This window comes from Ranitomeya imitator, chromosome 4, assembly GCF_032444005.1.
Source record: "Ranitomeya imitator isolate aRanImi1 chromosome 4, aRanImi1.pri, whole genome shotgun sequence".
In the NCBI taxonomy this organism is placed as follows: domain Eukaryota; kingdom Metazoa; phylum Chordata; class Amphibia; order Anura; family Dendrobatidae; genus Ranitomeya; species Ranitomeya imitator.
Genome location: NC_091285.1, coordinates 577,091,702 through 577,117,078, shown reverse-complemented (window position 1 = coordinate 577,117,078; position 25,377 = coordinate 577,091,702). Strand labels below are relative to the sequence as shown.

The 25,377-nt window shown below is 41.5% G+C and overlaps 1 protein-coding gene across 11 annotated transcripts in view; it reads left to right on the top strand.

Annotated features, from left to right (window-relative positions):
• MEGF11 (multiple EGF like domains 11) overlaps positions 1–25,377 on the top strand; it is a 739,878-nt gene that overhangs the window by 545,017 nt on the left and 169,484 nt on the right. For all 11 annotated transcript variants that reach the window (XM_069766385.1, XM_069766388.1, XM_069766379.1 and 8 more), the window contains exons 9-10: positions 1,809–2,021; positions 7,319–7,493. In XM_069766385.1, coding sequence (XP_069622486.1) covers positions 1,809–2,021; positions 7,319–7,493 — 388 coding nt within the window. The remainder of the gene's footprint in view (positions 1–1,808; positions 2,022–7,318; positions 7,494–25,377) is intronic.

The following is a 25,377-nucleotide window of genomic DNA, read 5'->3' as shown; positions in this document are numbered from 1 at the left end:
GTGCCGCGTGTGGACATACTTGTACCCTTATTTTGTAAAGTTAGATGTAATAGTCCAGTTTGAATTTTTTTAGTAGAACATGGCGAAGCTTTAAAAGATTTATTATCTTATATGGGAATGAGCAGGGTTATTTGTATCAGGAGGATTGGTGATTGCTTTTCTGCTTGATAAGAAGGAACCGATGTGGATACATAAATTACTAACACTCCTTCCACTTGATTTAAATATTGATTCACATGTTCACACTGTCTTATAAGTAGTTGACGTTATGTATGGAAGCACATGCACACTTGTTTTATTATGATCATCATCACCTTTTTTATCCTGACGCATGATCATTAATTGATGTTAAGTTGTGTGTAATTAAATGATTCTTGTTCGCATTTGTGATAGAACTGTTGTGTTAATGGAATTGCGTGAAATGAAGAGAGCATAGCCGAGCCATCCATGAAATTGAGCTGTCCATACAGAACTCGGTGTTGTATTCTAATAGAATGATCTGGCCAATAATGTAGAGTGGAAAGAAGAATTAATGCAAGTATGCAGGCCACATTTCTCCCCATTTTCTATCCATGATGCCATTTTGAAGGGTATTCTAAGCAGAAAATCTTACATTATAGGGAACAAAACACAATGTTGAGTCTCTGAGATTTTCTTATAAAACCTGAGAAACTTAACATAAACAGTATGTCAAAGTCATAAAATTAGGGTCTTCAGAATAAGTTCACAGGTATTCTTTTTTGGCTTTAGCTATGATGGAATGAAAGTATCTTTGCTTTAATTTGTTGATATAAACCCACATACTGTATATATTCAGATAAACCTCTCCCAAAGGCCACCTCTTTAAGGTGCCATGCACACTAGCTTTTGCCCCTTCGCGTTGGAAGTTTACAGGAAGTTCAAAAAGACTGGACTTTTTTTCCGGCGGGATCTGCCTTTTCAGACTGTCACAGCGACACAGTTCCCTGAAAAATGTAACCCGAATCCAATGAAAGAAGCAAAATGCAATGTGAACAGTCCCTAACAGTTGGGCCTAATTATTCTTCAAGATCAGTGTTGTTCACATCATTCTTGATGAAGGAGCATGCTGGAGTCAGACATTTTTAATTCAGTAAGGGGAGCACACTTCTGAATGTATGAGGAGTGTCTAACAAGTGGAGTGCGCCTCCGTGTGACTTGCTGGGAACTGTTCATCATGACTTAGACGAGCTTTAGCATCATGCCCCCGGCGCACTACCGTCTCACCTCAGCTCCACCCATTTGGATTTGGCGGAACTATGCAAAACTAAAGTGAAAAATTACAAAAGTTTAAAAATTGTTGCGCAAACATTTTGAGACTTTTTTAAATGATTTACATCAGAATTCTTGTGTAATCACTAAGATGAATCAGGGCTGTGATCTGATCTTCTAATTGAAAGATGTCTATTCACTTATATTTTGTGTTTATATTACTCCTTTTTTTTTAAGACCACATACCCAGAAGATCATATTTTGCTTCATTTTGGGTGATAATTTATAAAAGGTTTCACTGTATATTACTTCTAAGGAATCATTTGGTTTCTCGAGTTGTCTACTTCTTCATTTTCTAGTTGCAGTTTTGTAAATTACAGCAGACCCTAGAAAAATTTGCCCAAAAATACATTCTCGCAACTGTCTAATGATATCATCTGAGCTTATAGATTGAGGCATAAATAGGTCATATACAGGTTTTCTAGAACTCAAATATTTTTAGAACCCTTTAACTGATATTGAATTGTTTGAAATTATTGGGGGACATCTAATATATTGTTTATTATTATGATCTACAGGTGCCAAGAGGAATGCCCCGTTGGTACATATGGTTACCAGTGTGCTGAAAGATGCGACTGCCAGAATGGAGCCAAGTGTTACCACATCAATGGTGCATGTTTGTGTGAACCAGGCTTTAAGGGCATCCTCTGTGAGGAGCGGGTGTGTGCCGAAGGACTTTATGGACTCAAGTGTAATAAGAATTGCCCATGTAATTTGACCAATACTCGTGGGTATGTATTCTGTAATTTGCAGAGAACAGAACTCTGCCTGCCAATGAAATATCTTTGTGCAGAAAGTACAGCAGTGAGCTAAAGGGAAAGTCTTTATACCAAACTCATTGCTCAAATCATTATATGTGGAAGACAATTGATATTGCTCAATTTTCTTGGAGAAATGGATAAAGCTCTGGAGATGTAATGACTGGATGTCAATCTGATGTCACTAAGGCCTTGTTCAGATGTCAGTAATTTATGTGATACCCAAAAAAAGTAGTTTGATTTTAATCTGTGCTTTGGATCAGCTTTTCATCAATATTTAGTCTTTTTCAGTTTCTTTCATTGGTAGTTCATTAGTAGTTTTATTCCATGCTTAATAAAAAAATGTAAAGCTTATCCTACTTATTACAATGTTGCATGTAAGAAAATGCTATTATCCTGCAGATATGGTGTTAACCTGTAGATTAATAGTGTTCTGAAGGTGCTTGGTGCCTGCACTGAGAGCCCCACTGCCGGAGAAAATTAACTTAATTCCTCCCGGCAAGCTCGGGCTTTCAATCATAGGGGTGGGCAGATGTAGCTTCCATCACCGCGCAGGCCATAGTGAGCGGCAGTTGTAACCACGCCTTGGGACTGACTGACTGACAGCCAGCGCAGCTGTGCACTACGCACTGAGCAATGACTTAAGCCATCCTGGATACTCCCCTACGACTGAAAGCCCAAGCCAGTCAAGAGGAATAAAGTTTATTTCCTCTTGGCAGCGGGGCTCTAAGTGCGAGCATCGGGCTAGTACAAAATGCTATTAACCTGCAGATTAACATTTTTAGCATTTTTTTATGCAACAGGTTCCTTTTAAAAAAGCACAGCACAAGGATTGCACACAGATGGCAACCTTTTGCTGTCTGTGATTTTCATGGAACCATACATTTGTATTATCATGTTTTATTTGAGACTTGGATCAAAAATAAACATGTCTCTGTATTTTTTTACTAACTTCTCGATCCACAACAAGACTTGGATATGTGAACAGCCACATGGACTATCATGGATATGTCTTCTGCAGTGGCTTTTAAAAGTATTAATTCCCTGTGAACTTTTCCTAATTTTTTTCACGTTAAATCCAGAAACTTAAATATATTTTATTGGGATTTTAGATGATATACCAACACAAAGTAGCAGGTATTTGTGAAATGTAAAGGAAATCATACAAAAAAACACCTGCAAAGGCTCACTAGGCTTTTAAAAAGGTCCCGTAGACTGTTTCAGTAGGCTCCACAATCATGGGGAAGACTGCTGACTTGACAGATGTCCAGAAGGCAGCCATTGACACACTCCACAAGGAGAGTAAGCCACAAAAGGTGATTGCTAAAGACTCTGTCTGTTCACAGAGTGCTGTATCCAAGCATATTAATGGAAAGTTGAGTGGAAGGAAAAAGTGTGGTAGAAAAAGGTGCTCAAGCAACCGGGATAACTACAGCCTTGAAAGGATTATTAAGAAAAGGCCATTCAAAAATTTGGGGTAGATTCACAAGGAGTGGACCGCTGCTGGAGTCATTGCTTCAACACACACAGATGTATCCAGGACATGGGCTACAAGTGTCGCATTCCTTGTGTGAAGCCACTCGTGAACAATAGACAACGCCAGAAGCGTCTTTCCTGGGCCAAGGAGAAAAATACCTGGACTGTTGCTCAGTGGTCCAAGGTGTTGTTTTCAGATGAAAGTAAGTTTTGCATTTAATTTGGAAATCCCAGATTCTGGAGGAAGAGTGTAGGGACACAATCCAAGCTGCTTGAGTTCTAGGGTGAAGTTTGGGGAGCCATGTCATCTGCTGGTGGAATCATCAACATTAACAGAAATAAACGCTTGAAATAGATCACTCTGTTTGTAATGACTCTATATAATATATGAGTTTCAGTTTTTGTATTAAAGAACTGAAATAAATTAACTTTTCGATGATATTCTAATTTTGTGAGAAGCACCTATATAACAAAAGACTGACTTTCACTTCCAAGCTATTGTGAACAGGTGCATACTAGGAGTAGCCACCTCCATATACAATAAACACAATAAGTTGCACTCTGTTGTGCTAAAGCATGTAAACATGAAATATGAATAGCAATACTGCTCTTGATAATGGGAAAAAAATTAGACGCTTAGCACATAACTTGGCCAATTCATGCATGCCCAGCAGCTTGGAAGTGCCAGTCTTTTGATATTTGTATATTACCTACCTACCCATACATTTAGGCTTTAAAGAAAGGTATTCACATCTACCCAGAAATTGAGACTTCAGCCTAAGAGAATGCACACTAGACATGTAGGTTCCCAGCAGTTTTGAGACCATCTTGTCGTTGGCTGCTGGGCAGGCGTGAACTGGACAAATTATGTGCTAAGCTTCTCAATTTTTCCCTATTATCCAGAGCAGTATTGCTATTCATATTTCATATATTTCATATTTACATGTTGTAGCACTACAGAGTGCAACTTTTATTGTCAATTGCCCCTAGAAGTCACATAATTAATACATTGAGTCCATCTGTGTGTAATTTAATCTCAGTATAACTACAGCTGTTCAGTGAAGGCCTCAGAGGTTTATTTGAATCAAAACAGAATCATGAAAACCAAGGAACACACAGGTCAGGGATGAAGTTGTGGAGAAGTGTAAAGCAGGGTTAGATTATAAAAAAAACACCCTGAGTTCTGAACATCTCAGAGCACTGTTCAATCCATCATCCAAAAATGGAAGGACTATGGCACAGCTACAGACCTACAAAGACATGGCCATCAACCTAAACTCACATCCCAAGCAAGGAGAGCACTAATTAGTGAAGTAGCCAAGAAACCCATGGTCACTCTGGAGGAGCTGCCGAGATCCACAGCTCAAATAGGAGAATCTGTACACAGGACAACTATTAGTTGTATAGTTCAAAAATCTTACCTTTATCGAAGAGAGGCAAGAAGAAAGTCATTTTTGAAAACAAGTCATAAGAAGTCCCATTTGCCGTTTGCAAAAACCCATGTAGGGGACACAGCTAGCATGTGCAATGAGATTAATGTATAACTTTTGGTGCTAAATGCAAACTCAATGTGTGGCAGAGAACTAACACTGCACATCACCCTGAAAACACCTTCCCCAAGATCAAACATGATGGTAGCAGCAACTTTCTGTGGGGATGCTATTCTTCAGCAGGGACAGAAAAGCTGGTGACAGTTGGTGGGAAGATGGATCGAGCTAAATACAGGGCAATTCTGGAGGAAAACCTGTTAGAAGCTGCAGAAGACTGGGGACTGGGGTATAAGTTCACCTTCCAGCAGGACAACGACCCAAAACATGCTGCCAGAGCTATAATTGAATGGTTTAGATCAAAGCATATTCATGTGTATGAATGGCCTAGTCACAGTCCAGACCTAAATCCCATTGAGAATCTGTGGCAAGGCTTGAAAATTGCTGTCACTGACGCCTCCATCCAATCCCACTGAGCTAGAGCGAGTGTGCAAAGAGGAGTGGGAATAAATTTGAGTCTCTTGATGTGGAAAGCTGGTGGAGACATACTCCAAAAGATATGCAGCAGGAATTGAAGCAAAAGGTGGTCCTACAAAGTATTGAATCAGGGGGTTGAATACAAATACACGTTACAAGTTTGAGATTTAGAAGTTTAAAATATTTTTAAAATTGCGTATCATTTTCTTTACGCTTCACAAATAGTTTCTTACTTTATGTTGGCATGGCACATACAACCCAAATAAAAAACATTTAAGTTTTTCGGTGTGACCTGAAAAAATGAAGAAAACTTTACATGGTATGAATACTTTTTACAGTATAGGAAGCACTAAGCGCACTTCCTCCTCTGGACCCAGTGATCATGTAATCACTGAGAAGGAGCAGAAATTGCTGGGTCCTAACACACCCAGATCCCCTCTGCTGTGCAGCCAGGAGGCTGAATTTTCTACGTAATTGGGTCTAATATACCAGCCCCAGTTACAGGGGAAACAAGATATACACAAATATATTTAAATGTTGAAATAAATTAATGAATTAATTAGTTAGTTTACCATTACTAAGATAGGAGATGGCAGTTGCTTTTGATGAGATTTTATCTAGCTAGCAGAGGGAGGGGCTCTGCCTCTATCTCCTCCCGTTTGTATAAAATTGTATCCGTAGCCACTGCCATCTCCAATCTCAGTAATGGGAAAGTCTGTCTTCACTGAATACAGATTTTACTTCAGAATTGATAATTTTAATAATGACTCATCAATTTTGGCAGAGAAAGAAGCAGGTTCCTCTGATAAGATATATTACAAAGCTTATAATTTCACCTGTAATATTCATTTATATAGTAAAAATTAAAACAACAGTCACTCTTTAAAGAATCCCTATATGCATAATGATCACCTGTCTTCCAAATGCAAATAAGAGACATGAAGGAAAATATCCAAAATAAGTATAATAGCGGAAAGCGGAGAAGTGGAAGGGAGAAGCCCCAGTCGTATCGCCAGCCAAAGCGCCTTCCTCAGGGATCATTTGGAATTGGACCACTGATGCCATTGTCCTGTCCCTCCAGCAAGGAATAGAACTAGTGGTGTTGTCCAGTATTATTATTATTAGTAGTATCATTTCACGAATACACACCACTAACCCTTCTCAATGGGAAAAACCCTAATGTTCCTCAGATCCGACAGTGACCATGGCCAGCCATGTCTTCTCCTTCTCAGCAGCGGCACAAGCCTCGTTAGTTCACTGCTGAGTAAATTGTGCAGCTTCTAAATAAATCTCTAACGACTGTAATAGACTCTCTAATGAATGATTATAATGGCAAACACCGGTTTTTAAACCTATTGGTAAATTGAATTCACTGGTGAAAGTGGAAATTTATTGTCAGATTTCCGCCAGCAGGAATGGCAGCTGTGACTTCTATACGGTCTCATGTGTCTGTGTTTTCCTTCCTGTGAATTATTTTTCGCTTTCTTCACTTTCATTATTTTTCCAATTCAGTTGAATTTTTGTCTCCCCTCTGAACAGGACAAGTTAGCCTCCAGATTTCCCTAAATTTCTTAGTGCTGTTTTTTTTTTGTTTTGTGGCTCTAAGAATAATCCCTCACTTTCTCTGTACATTTAAATAATAGATTTTGTTTCCCCCAAGGAGCTGGGTTACGGCAGATGAATGAATTGCTGGGTTACTGCGGGTGAATGGATTGCACAGAGTAGGGTCCCAGAGATGCCGGCCGCTGACACCTCGATGTATTGTTTTAATTAGTCCTCCCGCGCACCCCACCGCTCCATGCTGACGAGCCTGTCTCTCTTCTCTCTCAGCTGCCACCCACTGTCTGGGGAGTGCACCTGCAGGGCAGGATGGAGCGGCTTGTACTGTGAAGAACCCTGCCGGCCTGGCTTTTATGGGGAAGGCTGCCAACAGCTATGTGCCTGTTACAATGGAGCTGACTGTGATGGGATGACAGGAAGATGCCTTTGTGCTCCAGGATACACAGTAAGACTGATCTAAGGGTCACCCTATATTTGCTTCTTCCTTCTGTACTTTTTGGCTAATAACCTGGATCATTTCTTGCACACGTGACCTTACATTTTTTTTCTGCATTTTTACCTATTATCCATATATAAAACATCATTCAGATCCAATGTCTAGTATCCTTAAGCTGAGAAAATGTGTTTTCATTGTATTCTACATATTGCAGCTTTATCATAGCCATAGGAACGCTATTCTGTAAACTGCTCAGGCAAAATCTCCCGTCTTAAGATTTTATCTGATATTTTCCGATTATTCCAAATTTCTGTAATACTCTGCGTCTGCTTTTTTTTTTTTCTCCCTATTGTTTATGTCTAAGTATTCTCCCTTGTATATCTTTTCTACAAGACAGACAGTATTCTAAGGATTTACTTGGCTTTGAGCTGATTTTCCACATTTTTTTTTTAGAACTAGCTTATTTTCTTACATCTTTTTTTTTCCTGCAGGTTTCATTTAAGAGATAAGAGGTTTGATAATTAACCTATGCAGGCTTTGTAACTTTGTAATCCATGGGTCTCCTGGGGTGGCTTTAAATTGGTGAGATTGGGGCTTGAAATCTCTAATTATACACCCCTGATGGTAAACTTTGACAAATTTACCCCCAACAGGGCTCTTATTCAAGAACCTGAACTATAGTGACATGTTACGTCGCAGACCATGCCGTGATATTGTAGCAGATCAGGCGAATCCAAAACATCTCCGAATAAAATAAAATAATACATTGTGCGCTCGGAAGCAAAAAAAAAGAAGCCGATTGGAAGAAAACCTCATGGCCGTGGTTGCCATCTCGTGTCTGCCACTGGTTAATTACATTTTAGATTGCAAGCTCTAGTATATACTTTTCTTTTGCGCTTTAAAAATAAATGAGCCTTCAGAGCCTAGGTTCCCCCCATGACTGCGGCCTCATTTGTTCTTGTAAAGAGCCTGCACCCCTCCTCTTAAATCTTAACAAGTTCGAAGTGCAGGACACTCAGGTTTATTTGCTAAGCTCAGCTGCTGGCTCGGAAAATGCTGCAACTGCAGAAAAATATCCAGATCGGCCCACGGAGTTCAAATGCCACCGTGCTGCGTGAGTCTCGGGAGCAGGGACTGGCTGTCCTGGCCTCTGTCTTCACAAACATTCCCTGCCCGCACCATCTGCCATCACAAACACATAGATGGGCTGATCTGCTCCTCCACATCGGTATTGTTGCGAGATGTCATTGTCATCCCGATCTGATTCCGGCACATCTGCGCTGTGCGGAGGGAGTCACAGGGGGGCTTCCTCACTTGCTACCTTACCTAATTGTGACTCTCTATTGTGCCACTGTAGCATACTGTTATGATAATGCGACTGTAACGTGCAATCGCTTTGTATGACAAGATCCATCTCTATTTAGAGGGTGATTCACACCTAAAGTAGGACCCATACCGGCACTTCTCGGTCTATTGAAATGCAGGTGCGATCCCCAGGAGTTTTGTACAAACGAATTGTACAATTGTTGGAACGAGTTCACAGATGTGTGAGTCACATGAGGAACACAGAGATAATTCGCCGCTGGCAGGGACCCGCGATGCTAATAATAATGATGGAATTGTATTTTCTAGGGCTCGATTTGTACACTAAAGATCAGTAAGGATGAGCCAATCTATCTGCCACATAGGCCAATTTGCTAGTCCATAGAATACAATAAGAGAATTGATCAGTAGATGATTTGTTTAGATTCCCTGAAAGGAAATCAGTAACTCATCCAATCAATTTTCCCAGTGACTCCTATCAGCCAGCAGATCACAAATTCATCCGCAAATTAAGGAAACACAAATTGGGTGTATTTTCGATTTGCTAAGGTCTAGTAATATTTTTTTATTATGCTGGTCACACACAGATTGGTCTGGCCTGAGTGACTAAATCATCCTCATGACTGGCTAAGCAGAGCGATTAGTCTGGTTAACAGATGGCGCATCCACAAGATGGTGACTGAAGTTTTTGCCCATGCCTACATGTAATCCTATTAACTTCCGCTGGTTTATTCACATCAAGATATCAGATATTTGTTATATTCAGTCATAGAGAATATCATTTTTGTTTATTCAACCTGTTTTATGTGTTTTTGTTGTTTGTTGTTGTTTTTTGTTTTTTTTAAGTCTGGGAGTAATTTTTTTTCACATAATCAAAATTAAGCGCCAATCCACAGGATAGATGATAACTATTGGATTTGAGACCACACCAAAAATCATCAGAAATCCCATAGACACTGAATGGAGTCATGTCTGTCCGTTCATACAGTGGTCTCAAGGACTCCACTTCTAGTGATCGCTGGGTTCCAGCCATCACAACCACATGAACAAACACTTTTCACTTAACGTATGGAGAGCTGATAAGTTTTGATTGAAGTATTAAGAGAAAGCCCTTCTCAACAGTGTGTGCTATGTCATTTGTAGGTCTATAAAGCGAGCCCAGGAAGTGATGGTGCACCTATGTGGACAAACTGGCAGAACGTTACGACCGCGAATGTTTGAGTGCCTATTTACATTGGCAGACTAAAGTGAATGTTGCTCTCTGAGCAATCTGTACTAGATCTCTTAGTGCACATAGGCTGCCACTGTTCACCTGATGAACAAGCATTTTGCTCGTTCATTGGGTGACCATCAGCTTGTTTGCATTGCAAGATAATCGTGAAATTATTGTTTTAACAACACTCGTTCGCAATTATATTGCAGTGTAAATGCACCGTTAAAGGGGGTTTCCCCATTAACAAAAGTTCATTTTACTCAATAGAACTTGGAATAATAATAATTTCCAGAATTAGATGTGTTTAAAAAAATGTTGCTGTGCTGAGATAATCTTATAAATATGCCCCTGCTGTGTACTGTGTAATGGCTGTGTCTGACCATGCTGAAACGTGGTCTGATCAGGGAATCGGGGTTCTGATAGCCAGTCTGGACATTCAGGAAAGCAGAAGCCGGGTTTGTGTTGGCAATTTAATGAGGGCCAATGTAAATTTGGATCCAGCTGCAAGTTTAAGCATCTCTGCTCCTATTGTAGCAGGTCTTCTCATGGGGACGGACAATGTTTCAAAAAGTCAAAGGGAAAGGCTCCCCCCCCCTCCCACTAAGGACGGAGTCACATTAACGTATCATATCTGATGCGAGAGCATCAGATGTGATATGCTAATGACACTCTGCTCCTTCTCTTCTGAGCCGAGTGTCAGTGCTCTGTGCTCCGATGCTCTCGCATGAGAGGATCAGAGCACAGCTGTGAAGGAGACGGAGAAATTAATTTCTCCATCTCCTCCATTGCCAGCATCCGAGGGAATCACACTACACTCGGGTGATATCTGATGTTTCCCATAGATTTACACACCCATGGACTGCACCCATAGACTTATAACGGTGCGTGCGATCTGATTCACGGGTGCAATCTCAGCATGCTGCGATAGTTTTTGCATGCTGAGTCAGCATGAGAAAATAATCATAGATCTGAGCTACCCCATAGGTTAACATTCAGCCTAGTGTAATCCGATTTTTTATCGGATTGCACTCTTGCGATTACATCGCAAGAGGGAGAGAGTCATAATTCTCAAGGGAACGACACTGGAGAAGTAATCCATGATACTTAACTACCTAAATAGGTTTCCGGATAAGGGAGAAGGCTGATTTATTGACGTCAAGTTTCGATGTTGGTTTTCGGATTCCGCCGCCTTCATTTGAGATTCCTTGTAATTTAAAGAATTTACTGTCTGCTTACCAGCAATCTGGCGAAAGAAGTAGCACTTGGCCGGATGGTCGGGCCTTTTGATTTTGCCGATTTCTGATTTGATAGTTTCCCCGTTAGGGATTGTACCTGTTATGGACCTGGTGGTTAGGAGCACCCGGCACGACCTGATAGTTAAACTCACGCAGGATAAGCTCTGGGATGTGGGAGCTCTGCTGACCGCAGGCCCTAATCCCATCACAACAACTAGAAATAGCTGTAGAGCGTTCCTGACTCTCCCTAGACGCCTCTTCACAGCCTAAGAGCTAGCTAGCCCCAGAGATAGAAAATAAAGCCTACCTTGCCTCAGAGAAATTCCCCAAAGGAAAAGGCAGCCCCCCACATATATTGACTGTGAGAAAAGATGAAAGTCACAAACGCAGAAATGAAACAGGTTTCAGCAAAGGGAGGCCAGACTTACTAAACAGACAGAGGATAGGAAAGGTAACTTTGCGGTCAGCACAAAAAACTACAAAAGACCACACAAAGTGTGCAAAAAGACCTCCGCACCGTGAGTCGGTGCGGAGGTGCCACTCTGCATCCCAGAGCTTCCAGCTAGCAAGACAAAATCATGATAACCAGCTGGACAAGGAAACAATGAACAAATATTAACTATAAGGAACTTAGCTTTTGCTGGAGAAGACAGGTCACCAGAAAGATCCAAGAGCGAACTGAACCAATGCAGGAACATTGACAGCTGGCATGGAGTAACGATCTGAGTGGAGTTAAATAGAGCAGCCAACCAAAGGATAAACCACGTCACCTGTGTAAGGAACCTCAGAAGCAGCAGCTTCACTCACAGCCACCAGAGGGAGTCCATGGACAGAACTCGCCGAAGTACCATTCACGACCACAGGAGGGAGTTCGACAACAGAATTCACAACATGTACCTATGTATTGCCAAGTTGTTAACTCCAAGGTTCGGATGCGGCTTTAAAGAAAGCTACTACTTGCGATATAACAAAATTTTATTTCAAAGTACAAAATTAAAGGAATAGTATGATTGCACACACTTTTGTATATTTTAACATACAATGGTTAAGTTCATATAAAGATTAAGTACATATACTCACATAATCACCAAGGAGCTTTTAAACATCTGGAATATCAGAGAAGCATGCACCAAGAAATTCCTGGAAAATTCACAACACTGCTTTGGCGTTCCCACTTATGCAGGTGTCACAACACTGTACACATATAAGTACAGGTACCCATCTTTCTGCTTCTATCCTAGTCATGTTTCTCTGGCCTTATATAGTGATTTGCACTATAAAGTAAGTCTGTTTCATTCTTGTCCTCCAGTGGCCAGCTTTTGGGATAAGATGAATCAGAGATACGAGGCAAACATCAGACAATGGGGCTACAAACCCACACAATTCAAAAGCTCCCAACATAAAATAAGTCCACAGCAGACAGCGGTTAAATAAACCTCTATGTTTTACAGTAACAAAAAACAAACATAGAAAAACAAAGAACAATTTGTGAGGTCAGACAATGAAGTAAACAGTTCTCAAGATTTTGTCACTATGAGCATTGTCTATCTGTAAATGTATGACCAGTAATACTGCTCTGTCATGGTCTGAATGCATTCTGTATAGTTCAATATGGACTCAAAATATCCATTTTTATATTCACACTACAACCTAAAAAGGAACCAAATAAATTTTGGCTAATTCAGCATCTTTCTTACTCCTGGGGTATGTTGGTTAAAGATAGTATTGCACATGAGCTTTGTTCGGTAGTTTACACTGTTATGATACGGTGGTCTAGGAGCAACATGGAACGAGCTCTGAAGGAAGTGGTAACTGTACTGACCGCAGTCCCTAAGCTCAACACAACACTAGAAGTAGCCGTGGAATGCTCCTAACTCTCCCTAGGCATCTCGTCACAGCCTAAGAGCTAACTACCCCTAAAGATAGAAGCAGGAAAACTATCTTGCCTCAGAGAAAATCCCCAAAGGATAGATTATCCCCCCACAAATAATGACTGTGAGTGGAGAGGGAAAAGACATACACAGAATGAAACCAGGATGAGCACAGGAGGCCAGTCTAGCTAAATAGATAGGACAGGATGGAATACTGTGCGGTCAATATAAAACACTACAAAAATCCACGCAGAGTTTACAAAAAATCTCCACACCTGACTAAAGGTGTGGAGGGTAAATCTGCTTCCCAGAGCTTCCAGCAAGACAGAATTAATTCATACTGATAAGCTGGACAAACATAGAAAGCACAGAATGGATAAGTCCACAACCCATGGACAGAAAAGAGCAAGCAAAAACTTAGCTTTGCTGAACTGGTCAGGATAACAGGGAAATCCAAAGAGATGTGAATCCAACCAGGAACCATTTACAAGTGGCACTGGCTGAAGAAAGAGCCAGACCTAAATAGCCGAGCAGAAGAGACGATAAGTGGAGGCAGCTGATGACAGCTAACTCCAAGGAGCAGCCATACCACTAGAAACCACAAGATGGAGCCCAAGAGCGGAATTCACAACATTACACATCTTATGATGAGATGGCCCAGTGGATGAGGAAATTTGGTAAGGTGGTGTTGATAGCAAAAATGGACATCAAATCTGCCTTTAGATTGTTACCAGTTTATCCTGACAGTATTCGGTTACTTGTTTGTTTTTTTTGTTGCTTGGTGTTTTGTTTACCCATGGGTTGTTCACTTTCATGTTCTTTGTTCGAGGCGTTTAGTACTTTTTAGGAGTGGGTGATCAGTGATGTTTCTTGTGGGGCACCTATTATTCATTATTTGGATGATTTTCTATGTTTTGGTCCTAGGGATTCCCCTTTGTGCACATCCATGCTTCATACCATGGAATGGGTTGCTAAACCTTTGGGGGTTCCTTTGGCCTCAGGTAATACGAAGGTGCCAGCTATGTGTATTTGTTTTTTAAACATAGTCATTGATCCTGAAAAATGAGAATTTGACACTTGGAGGAAAAGGTTGCGGCTCTTATATTGGAAGTGGCTAGCACCATACGTCTAAAAAATCCTACCTTGAGAGAGATCCAGGCTCTTTTGGATAAGTTTCACTTTGCATGTAGAGTATACTCACGGAGTGTTTTTTTTTCACCATAGGTTAGCTAGTTCAACAGCGGGGATTAGGGCTCCATATCACTATGTTCGGTTAACAAGTGAGCACAAGGAGAATTTAGCACTGTGAGGGAGTTTTTTAAATGTTATAATGCTCGCTTATTATTGATGGATGAGATTGTTGATAATTTTGATCTGGATTTGTTTACAGACGCATGTGGCAGTCCAGGTTTTGAGCCTATTTTCAAGGGCAGTGGAGCGCTGGTCGGTGGCCCGAAGCATGACGATAGTTAGGTCTAGTAAAAAATGTGGCTCTACTTGATATTTTTCCAATCCTGGTAGCAGTGACATTACTTTCCAAATACACTTATTCCTTTTAATTATGATAATATGGGCGTAGTGTTTCGGCATCTTACCCTCGTGGGGTTTGTGTCCTTTGGCGACTGGTGTTGGTGTGCTTATTGTTAAATGGTTGTATTACAGTGTCACATTTCAGGCATTCAGAATTCGTTTGCCGATTACCTCTCTTGTTTTCAGTGGGATTGCTTCCAGTCGCTGGCTAAGGACACAAAGACCAAAGGGTTGAACTGTGCTCCTCAGTTATGGACCTTGGCTTTCTAGCAGCCAAACCTTTGATTAGGGCATCCCTTGCCACTGGCCCATGGGCAGCATAACAGTCAGTCTGGGAGCTGTGAGAGAACTAAAGAAGATCATTTTGTCGGATGTTGTCTGAAGACGATCAGGTAGGATTATTGTGGTTATGGTTAAGTGAGGGAGCGTCTAAAGGTGGTATGTGTCATAGGTAAATCATTTGATCTCCAGGTTGCCTTTTGGTTTTAAATTGTGGGGTAATAGGTATTTAACAATAAATTTTGGGAGTAAAACATTAGGGGTTTTTGCAGGGGAAGGTTGCAGAGAGATAGCAGATTCGCTGTTTCTTTTGGTTTGCTCGAATGTTTGGGTAAGGAGCTGTTAGTGGTGTGCAGCTCTGATTTTGAGGTACAGTTATTTCAGTTGGCTTTTTCATTGGCATTTTTGGGAGGCTTTGAGGGTCAGTAAGTTAGTCGCTCCCACTAAAAAGAAAATTGAAGGACTTGGAAGGTGGCAACAGGTAGAGGGTTGGAATTTTGGATTTGAAACTCAAAAACTGAACAGACTGGAAGAGGGAAGCGGGAGTGTTTAGGGCAGGGGTCCCCAACTCCAGTCCTCAAGGCCCACCAACAGGTCATGTTTTCAGGATTTCCTTTGCATTGCACAGGTGATGCAATTATTACCTGGGTAAGACTAAGGAAATCCTGAAAACATGACATGTTGGTGGGCCTTGAGGACTGGAGTTGGGGACCCCTGGTTTAGGGGTTGTTCATGACTCAGTTATGTGCCCTTTACCTTTGTGTATTTTAGGGGGCTTTGTAATAAAGTAGAAGGCCCGTCATGCCATGAGGACGGTACATTTTTGTCAAGCTACCAGTTTACGGAAATATTAAGGAGGTGTTTAAGTCCTTTGGGTTTTCACCCTTCCAATGGTTTATAAATATTTGTAATATTTATAATACAGGCCGCTGTGGCCAATATTATCCAAGCCTCTTGTGTCTTTCTTTATTGTAGATAAGTTGGTTTGGATGGTAAGGGTGGGGGCATTCTTATCATGCTGCAATTTCACTTTGAAATAAGTTGCCACTCTCTCGTTTAAGTCTATGGGTTTGTAGAAAACATCAGACTGCACTTGAATGTCATCTGAGTGCTGTTCAATTTCCGCAGACTCACACAGTGAAGAAGAAGATAGATAAATTTTGTTCTCCATCTTTTCCTCTCATCAAAGAGAATCAGATCAAACTCTCACAGTGTGATCAAAATGTCATTTGTAATTGGCCTGATTGTCTCGGATGAGAGAGAGACTGTAGCCTAAAAAGAATGACCATGAACAGCAATGTTAAAATGACATTATCTATATATGTATTCCATCTTTTTTTTCAATTCTTTTAACCTCTTGAGTCTTTAAAAGCCTGTTAAAGCACTGAAAATAAGTGACCTAACCATTCTTCAGGGGGCCACTATCTTATACAAGTGCATCTCACTAAATTAGAATATCATCAAAAAGTTAATTTATTTCCGATCTTCAATACAAAAAATGAAACTCATATATAGAGTCATTACAAACAGAGTGATCTATTTCAAGTGTTTATTTCTGTTAATGTTGATGATTATGGATAACAGCCAATGAAAACCCAAAAGTCATTATCTCAGTAAATTAGAATAAATAACCAAAACACCTGCAAAGGCTTGCTAAGCACAAAGGCCCTTAGTCTATTTCAGTAGGCTCCACAATCATGAGTAAGGCCTCTTTCACACTTCAGCCTTTTGGCGTCAGTCTGAAACCGCCATTTTCCTCAAATAGCGGATCCGCCATTTTTTGGGGGCGGATCCGCTATTTTCCCATAGACATACATTAGCGACGGATTGTGGCCGATGGTCGTCCATTCCATCCGCCATGTAACGGATCCGTCGAGATTTGGCGGACGTCATCTAGATATTGACGGACATTATAACGTTTTTTGTCTGCGCCGAAATGGCGGTTCGCGACGGATCCGTCACGTCCGCCATTCCATAGAATGGCCGCCTATGGGCAACGGATCCGTCGCGACTGTCATTTGGCGGATCCGTCGCCCCAATCCGCTTTTTCAATTGCACATGCTCCAAAAAGTAGATACTTTTCCCAGACAAACCCAAGTAACGGATCCGTCAAAAAAACGGTTCCGTTAGAACCGTTTTCTCGACAATTGTGACGGATCCGCCACTATGTCGGAGCAGACTGACGCCAAACAACTGAAGTGTGAAAGTAGCCTAAGACTGCTGACTTGACAAATGTCCAGAAGGCAGCCATTGACACACTCCACAAGGAGAGTAAGCCACTAAAGGTCATTGCTAAAGAAGCTGGTTGTTCACAGAGTGCTGTATCCAAGCATATTAATGGAAAGTTGAGTAGAAGGAAAAAATGTGGTAGAAAAAGGTGCACAAGCAACCGGGATAACCGCAGCCTTGAAAGGATTGTTAAGAAAAGGTAATTCAAATATTTGGGGAAGATTCACAGGGAGTGGACTGCTGCTGGAGTCATTACTTCAAGAGCCACCACACACAGACGTATCCAGGACATGGGCTACAAGTGTCGCATTCCTTGTGTGAAGCCACTCATGACCAATAGACAATGCCAGAAGCGTCTTACCTGGGCCAAGGAGAAAAAGAACTGGACTGTTGCTCAGTGGTCCAAGGTGTTGTTTTCAGATGAAAGAAAGTTTTGCATTTCATTTGGAAATCAAGGCCCCAGAGTCTGGATGAACAGTGGAGAGGTCACAATCCAAGCTGCTTGAGGTCTAGTGTGAAGTTTCCACAATCAATGATGGTTTGGGGAGCCATGTCATCTGCTGGTGTAAGTCCACTGTGTTTTATCAAGAGCAAAGTTAGCGCAGCCGTCTACCAGGAAATTTTAGAGCACTTCATGCTTCCCTCTGCTGACAAGCTATTTGGAGAAGGAAATTTAATTCTCCATCAAGACTTGGCACCTGTCCACACTGCCAAAAGTGCCAATACCTGGTTTACAAACAACAGTATCACTGTGCTTGGTTGGCAGCAAACTCGTCTGACCTTAACCCAATAGAGAATCTGTGGGGTATTGTCAAGAGGAAGATGAGAGACACCAGACCCAACAATGCAGATGAGCTGAAGGCTGCTATCAAAGCAACCTGGGCTTCCATAACACCTCAGCAGTGCCGCAGGCTGATCGTCTCCATGCTACACCGCATTGATGCAGGAATTGATGCCAAAGGAGCCCGAACCAAGTATTGAGTGCATTTACTGAACATACATTCCAGTAGGCCAACATTTCGGATTTTAAAATCATTTTTCATGCTGGTGTTATAAAGTATCCTAATTTACTGAGATAACGACTTTTGGGTTTTCATTGGCTGTAAGCCAAAATCGTCAACATTAACAGAAATAAACACTTGAAATAGATCACTCTGTTTGTAACGACTCTATATAATATATGAGTTTCACTTTTTGTATTGAAGAACTGAAATAAATTAACTTTTTGATGATATTCTAATTTAGTGAGAAGCACTTGTACATGAATTTGAAAAAAAAAAAAGTTAAAAACCACCACAAGACATCAAAGAAGACCCTTCAGGAAAATATCGGAAGTAGTGGGCAGCACGGTGGCGCAGTGGTTAGCACTGCAGCCTTGCAGCGCTGGGGTCCTGGGTTCTAATCCCACCCAGGACAACATCTGCAAAGAGTTTGTATGTTCTCTCCGTGTTTGCGTGGGTTTCCTCCGGGCACTCCGGTTTCCTCCCACATTCCAAAGACATACTGATAGGAATTCTAGATTGTGAGCCCAATCGGGGACAGTGATGATAATGTGTGCAAACTGTAAAGCGCTGCGGAATATGTTAGCGCTATATAAAAATAAAGGTGGTAGGAAGGTGGTATCCTGTTCACAATACGTGAACGTGTATACATGTAGAGGGTTGAATGGTGAGATGGAATGAGGGAGCCTGTTCCAGAAAAGAGGGGAGGCACGAGAGAAGTCTTCTATGCCTGGAACAGTTATTCCATCATGTGAAATTATCAATGTGTTTGTGAATATCTATGGTGCCAGATGTGACATTCCTAAATATATTGACTATTTCATTGATTGTAGTGTCCTGAGGAGCTGCATCTTCCTGGCTCCTCAGCCCTTATCTGCCCAGTTTGGTGACATGTTCTGGGCTCGGCACTGACTGCTATGTGTGCCATCTCCTTGCCTCTCTTGTCTTTGCAGAATTCTCCCTATGCTCCCGGCTCTGGCTGGCTGCGTCCTCTGTGCTGCGCTGCTCTTCTGCTCACCTTTACCTTCCCTCCTCGTCCTTTTCTCCCTGCCAATCTCTAATACCCTGCGTTCATTGCTTTCACCTCCTTTTAAATGAACTGCTTCATCTAATTCCCGTCAGTGTGTCTGTGGCCTTTACCCGGCCCTAATCAATGTCCCTTCACCTCGTTAATGAGGCTTTTATCTCCTTGATTTATTTCCAATAGGTCGCCTGTACAGCTGCCCACTAATCCCAGTGACCTGTCACTCACTGTCCCTCCAGACCAGCAGGATCTTGGCAGCTACTTCACATCCTCATTGCAACTGCAGCTCTTCCTAATTAGAATTGGGCAAAGGCCATGAGATATCCCAATTCCAGCTGTCCAAGCGCTCCCCATGTGCCGCTCTCCCCGGTGCATACACTTGTATGGCCCACACCTCCCCGTCTAGCACTGGGAAGGTGCACCAGTCTATTCAGAAGCACTGTGCACCTCCAGGCTACGTTGAGTTTTTACTCAATGGTTTATGGGGTGTAGAAAATCTGCAACATCAAAAACTCGCCAAAAGCTCATCACGGGAACGTAGTCTCAAGATTGTAGAATGGATTTTAGAGGATCAGTTCTCTATTGATACAGACCATATATTTTTTCAAGCATTGTCACTATAGTGTTTTTTCATAGTGAAGCCATAAATGCCACATAATGTCACATGTAGAGCACTTCATGGTGTCAAACTAAATAGCAAGTTTTAAAGTGGTTGTCTGAGAATATTTTTTTTTCTTGAAATGGCGCCACTCTTGTCCAATGGTTGTGTCAGGTATTGGAGCTCATCCCAATTCTTTTAAAGGAGTGGAGGAACAGCATTGCTAATGCTTAGACGTTTCCTTTTATGCCTTCACACCATGAGGTGTGTTTTCTTATCGACTGAAATTAATCTTGAAAAGAGAATATATCGCCTCCTTTTCTTGGTTAAAACTGAATTACTGACTTTACCAAGTTAAAGGGAATTCATCACCAGGTTTTTGCCCCCTAATCTGATAGCAGCATAATGTAGTGGCAGAGTTCCTGATTCCAATGATGTGTCACTTACTGGGCTGCTTGGTGGAGATTTTTGTAAAATCACAGTTTTATAAACAGGAGATTATCACTAGAGGATGACTTGCCCTGCTGCTGTAGGTAGTCCAACCACAGCCCCACCACTGATTGGCAACTTCCTGCCTATGCAGAGTGTACACAGAAAGTGTCCAGCCAGTTGTGTGGGCGGGGCTATACAGAGCTCAGCATTCAAAGCACTGCTAGATCAAACATTTGTTATCAAAACTGATACAGCCTAGTAAGTAATACATCGCTGGAATCAGAGTCTCTGACATTATACTGCTCACAGATAGGGATAGCAAAAACCTGGTGACAGATTCTCTTTAAAGGAAACCATGGGATACATGAATCAGACTCAGCTCTGTTGTAGCGGTGTATGCTTTACTATGAAGCAATGTGTTGTTTCAGAGAAATCATACGCTTATAGTCCAGTCAAAATACGGTTTGACCCGGAACAAATTCCAAGAAAGGGTTTTATGATTTTTTTTAATACTATTATATGTGGGGAACAACATATTAAAAGTTTTCCAAAAATTGATCACCACAAAGGTCCTAACTAAGACGTCATAAGACGATGACAGCCATCGCACCAATTTTTATACAAAGTTTTATACTAACTACATGGACAGGCGAGGTCATGACGTCATCAATGACGTCATGACATATATGTACATTTATAGAAATTATAGAATTAATACACAGTGCATTTTAAGACCTACTTCATCACTGAATAAGCGTGTCAGGTCAATAGTCACTATTTTCATCATCAGACATTGCTTTCTCACTCATATTGTCACAATGCCCTTCTTGACATGGTCCGCATACCCGTGAACAGGCAAGTCCGTGTCTTTTGCAAGCGCACCGAAGTGTACTACAACCACGAGAACAATTGCAGTAAATTATTTTCAGAAGTGTTTCTGGCGCGGGTGAAGTATCCATCATCACTGGAACTAGACTGTTGTTCTGCAATTCCCATCCCCATTCAGTAGTGTCCATGTCCTCACCATTGTCCATCCAAAGCACACCTTGGAGGTAACTCCAAAGGGCATGATACTTCGTTGCAGAGGAGGTCGGTGGCAGTCGTTCAGGTGTAACAAAGATTTTGGCTGAACCAACTTTTCTGCAGAGAGTAGAATACCTCATTGCTGACAGATTGTCTCCAGGTTTGCCCCCGAACAATGCCACCATCACTTTACACCCAGCGTCTTCAATCTCAGCTCTGTTTTTGTTAGGTGTAGAAAAGATTTTAGCATAGCTATTTAAGACCGAGTCTACCTTCAAAACTTTGTGTAGACCGAGTTTTTTTCCGATTCCAAAAACCGCGGAAGTGGTATCGCAACCCGTGAATGCATGAAGGAACAGAAGACTGCTGCAGACATGGTTTCCCAGGAACTTCTTCATAACCTTAATGTCGTATACTGTTGCTGGACTCCCTTTATTCGAGTAGAAATAAAGCTTGTTGCCATCGCTGGTTGACGCGTGATGAAGTAACAACACCAAAAGATCTGTATCTTCGCCAATGAGACTAGTACTTTTGTTGGATTACTTTGACACTGCTGTCTTAACAATCTCCACATCTGCATCCCCCTCTGATTGTATTACGTGGCAACCTCTGTCATTCATGCGCTGTGAAACGAGATTGATAAGAGACTGTTTGTTCTCCACATTCGAAAGGAAGTCCTCCTTTTTCCCGACAAATTTCGTTCCTTCAGCAATGTTCACTTTGTTACTTGTTTGTTTTTTGCGCCATCGCTGATGGGTAATGTCCTTAGTGTTTGCGGCAGAACAGAAGCGGCAGCGTTTTCCTCGAATCGCTGAACTTCCGAACATGATGAGCAATATCCCATGGCTGAGAGACTGTCTACAAGAAATCGAGACCTGAAATGATGATGGAGCTGGACTGCTAACCCAAGCTGCAATGGAGCTACTCCAGCCCTGGGACGTACAGCCTGAACAATTGATTGTCCAATGCTTACGACCTTCCTGTGAATGTCCTTTCCAACGAAGAGGGTTTCAGGCAAGCAAAGCAAACTCAGGGGGAGATAATCTAAGGCAGACTGACATTCAAGCGAAGAAGTCTTTGGATATTCATTGGTTGAAGATGGGATCTTAGACTTGATATCGCTCTTGATTAGTTTGGCCGCAGTCTCTATGATGGCTCTCTTCAGGGCTTCTTCATCCGTTTCCTGACTACGGAAATAGTCCCTCAGGATTCTGGTCTTTTCACGGAACGTTACAATGTTAGGCAACCCTTCACACTCTGCTATGAATAGCGAATCGCCATACCTCTCCTCCAGCCTATACCTCAGCCATTTATTACTATAGGCAGCACTGTCTCCTTCTACAAGATACTCTGTCATTTTCTTTGCAAGATCTGTGACAGTCAGTTGCTCTTCATCGTTGTCCTCGAGAAATGCACACATTCTCAAGAACGCTTGCTCTTGGTCCATGTTCATCGGCCTCCCTACCTTCCGCGGTTTCTTTGTAGTAGATCCACCACCATGACGTATAGGAATTCCGTAATTTGTCCAAAAGTTAATGTCACATGAACGATGATACAGATGGTCTGCAGCATGTAAGACCTTCCCAAAGTACGCGATTCTCCCTTGAATGGTGATTCCTCAGTCATCATTACGCTGTTTGCAATGTGACATGATGGACCTTACAAATCCATCCGGTTTAACAAAGCTATAGTCACCGAAATCACTACTAGATCTTGTCTTCACCACTTCATGTCCACAGAACAAACACTGCGTCGCGCTATCATAGGATCCAGTAGACACCCGTGTACCTCTCTTGGCAGGTGAACGATGAACGGAAGTAGCTTTCTTATACAAGTCTATTTGCTTCTTGTTTCTGTAGCTCATACGACATCTCTTGTGCACCTCTGCTCCAGCAGCTACCACAGTGCTAACGCCCCTCTCAATACTGGCTTTATTGATCCCTTCAGCTCCTTTCGCACCAATCACCACTCTTTCTCCGTCATCTTCTACTTCATGGCTGCATAAGGGGCAAGTTTCTGGACTTTCAATCATTCTCAGCTCTGTAAAAGAAGATAAAATCATTAAATAATAAATATAATAATAGTAATTGTCAAAGAAATATGATAGACACTGAAAGGCGAGTCGCGTTTTACATTTTACAGCTTTGGCGGCCATATTCTTTGACGTCACATTTGGACTCTTTGGGGTAACCCTGTCTTGGTAAACTTTTAGTATGTTTTTCCCTACATGTAATACTACCAAAAAAAACAATAAAGCGCTTTCTTGGAATTTGTACAGGGTAAAGTTTTTTTTTTCATATTTTGACTGGACTATTAGAAGCAACTCGGCTGACTGGTCTGAGACAGGTTCTCAGCAGATTCTTTCTTACCTGCGGTGCGTGTTTGAAATCTGCAACATGTCAGCTTCTCTTGCAGGTACGCTGAGCTTTCTGTGCAGATCTTCTCCATAGAATTGCATTAGATGTGGAAAATCCATTGATAAAATATGCACTAAAACCACATGTGATCTGCACAACTATCAATAAGGTTTTGTCAAAGCCAAATACCATGAAATATAAAAAATAAAGCAACTTTATTTAAAACTAAACATACTAAAAGAAGGCAAACAAGACCAGAACTGCTGCAGAACATCTGTTAGGCTACGTTCACATTAGCGTCGCGTCGCTGTTGCGTCGGCGACGCAGCGGCGACGCACGGAAAAACGCGCGCAAACGCGCACAAAAACGCGCGCGTTTTGCGACGCGTGCGTCGTTTTTTGACGAAATCGGACGCAAGAAAAATGCAACTTGTAGCGTTTTCTTGCGTCCGACGCTAGCGTCTAAAACGACGCACGTGTCGGAAAACGCGTGCAAAAAGACGCACGCGTCCCCTATGTTAAACATAGGGGCGCGTCGCCGCTGCGTCGCCGACGCAACAGCGACGCGACGCTAATGTGAACGTAGCCTTAAGGGGATCATATTGCAGTGATCATGTAGAGAACATTCCTTCTGATTCAGGTGACCAGATACATTTGTAGTAACCAGTTTTCATGTAAATGTAATAAAACATTGTTCTGTGTATGACTGTCTCCAAATAGAGGAAACCTGCTCCGTCAGCCCCCCTAGAGTTGCCCACAAACAAAAATTAGGTTTAATCAATAAACAATGGAAAATTAAGCATTTTCATATTTTGATGTGTTTTTTAACCCCTTTACCACCTTTCGATTTTCTGTTTTTGTGCTTTCTTTTTACGCTCCCTTACTTCCCAGAGCTATAACTTTTTTATTTTTCCGTCAGTATAGCTGTACATGTGCTTGTTTTTTTGCAGGACAAGGTGTTCTTTTGAATAACACCATTGATTTTACCATATAGGTTACTGGAAAACGGGAAAAAAAATCCAAGTGTGGTGAAATTGCAAAAAAAGTATAATTAAACAATTGTTTTTTTTGTTTAGCATGTTCACTAAATCCTAAAACTGTCCTGTCAATATGATTCCCCATGTCAGTACAAGTATGCACGTACTAAACATGTATGGGTATTTTATATTTAAGTGGTGAAAATTTTTTTCCAAAATTTATAAGAAAAAAAAAGCTGATGTCACCATTTTCTGAGAACCATAACGTCTCCATTTCTTGGGATCTGGGGCTGGGTGATGACTTAGGCTGGCGTCACACTCAGCGTATGAAAATACGGTCCGTTATTTACAGCCATAATATGCAGAAAAGTCCCGAAAATAGTGATCCGTATGTCATCCGTAGGCAGGGTGTGGCAGCGTATTTTGCGCTTGGCATCCTCCGTATGTAATCCGTATGGCATCCGTACTGCGAGATTTTCTCGCAGGCTTGCAAAATCGACATACGGACATACAATGGATCAATGGGCTCAAATAATCGTAAAAACATATATACTGTCTATATACAGTGGGGCAAAAAAGTATTTAGTCAGTCAGCAATAGTGCAAGTTCCACCACTTAAAAAGATGAGAGGCATCTGTAATTTACATCATAGGTAGACCTCAACTATGCGAGACAAACTGAGAAAAAAAAATCCAGAAAATCACATTGTCTGTTTTTTTATCATTTTTTTTGCATATTATGGTGGAAAATAAGTATTTGGTCAGAAACAAACAATCAAGATTTCTGGCTCTCACAGACCTGT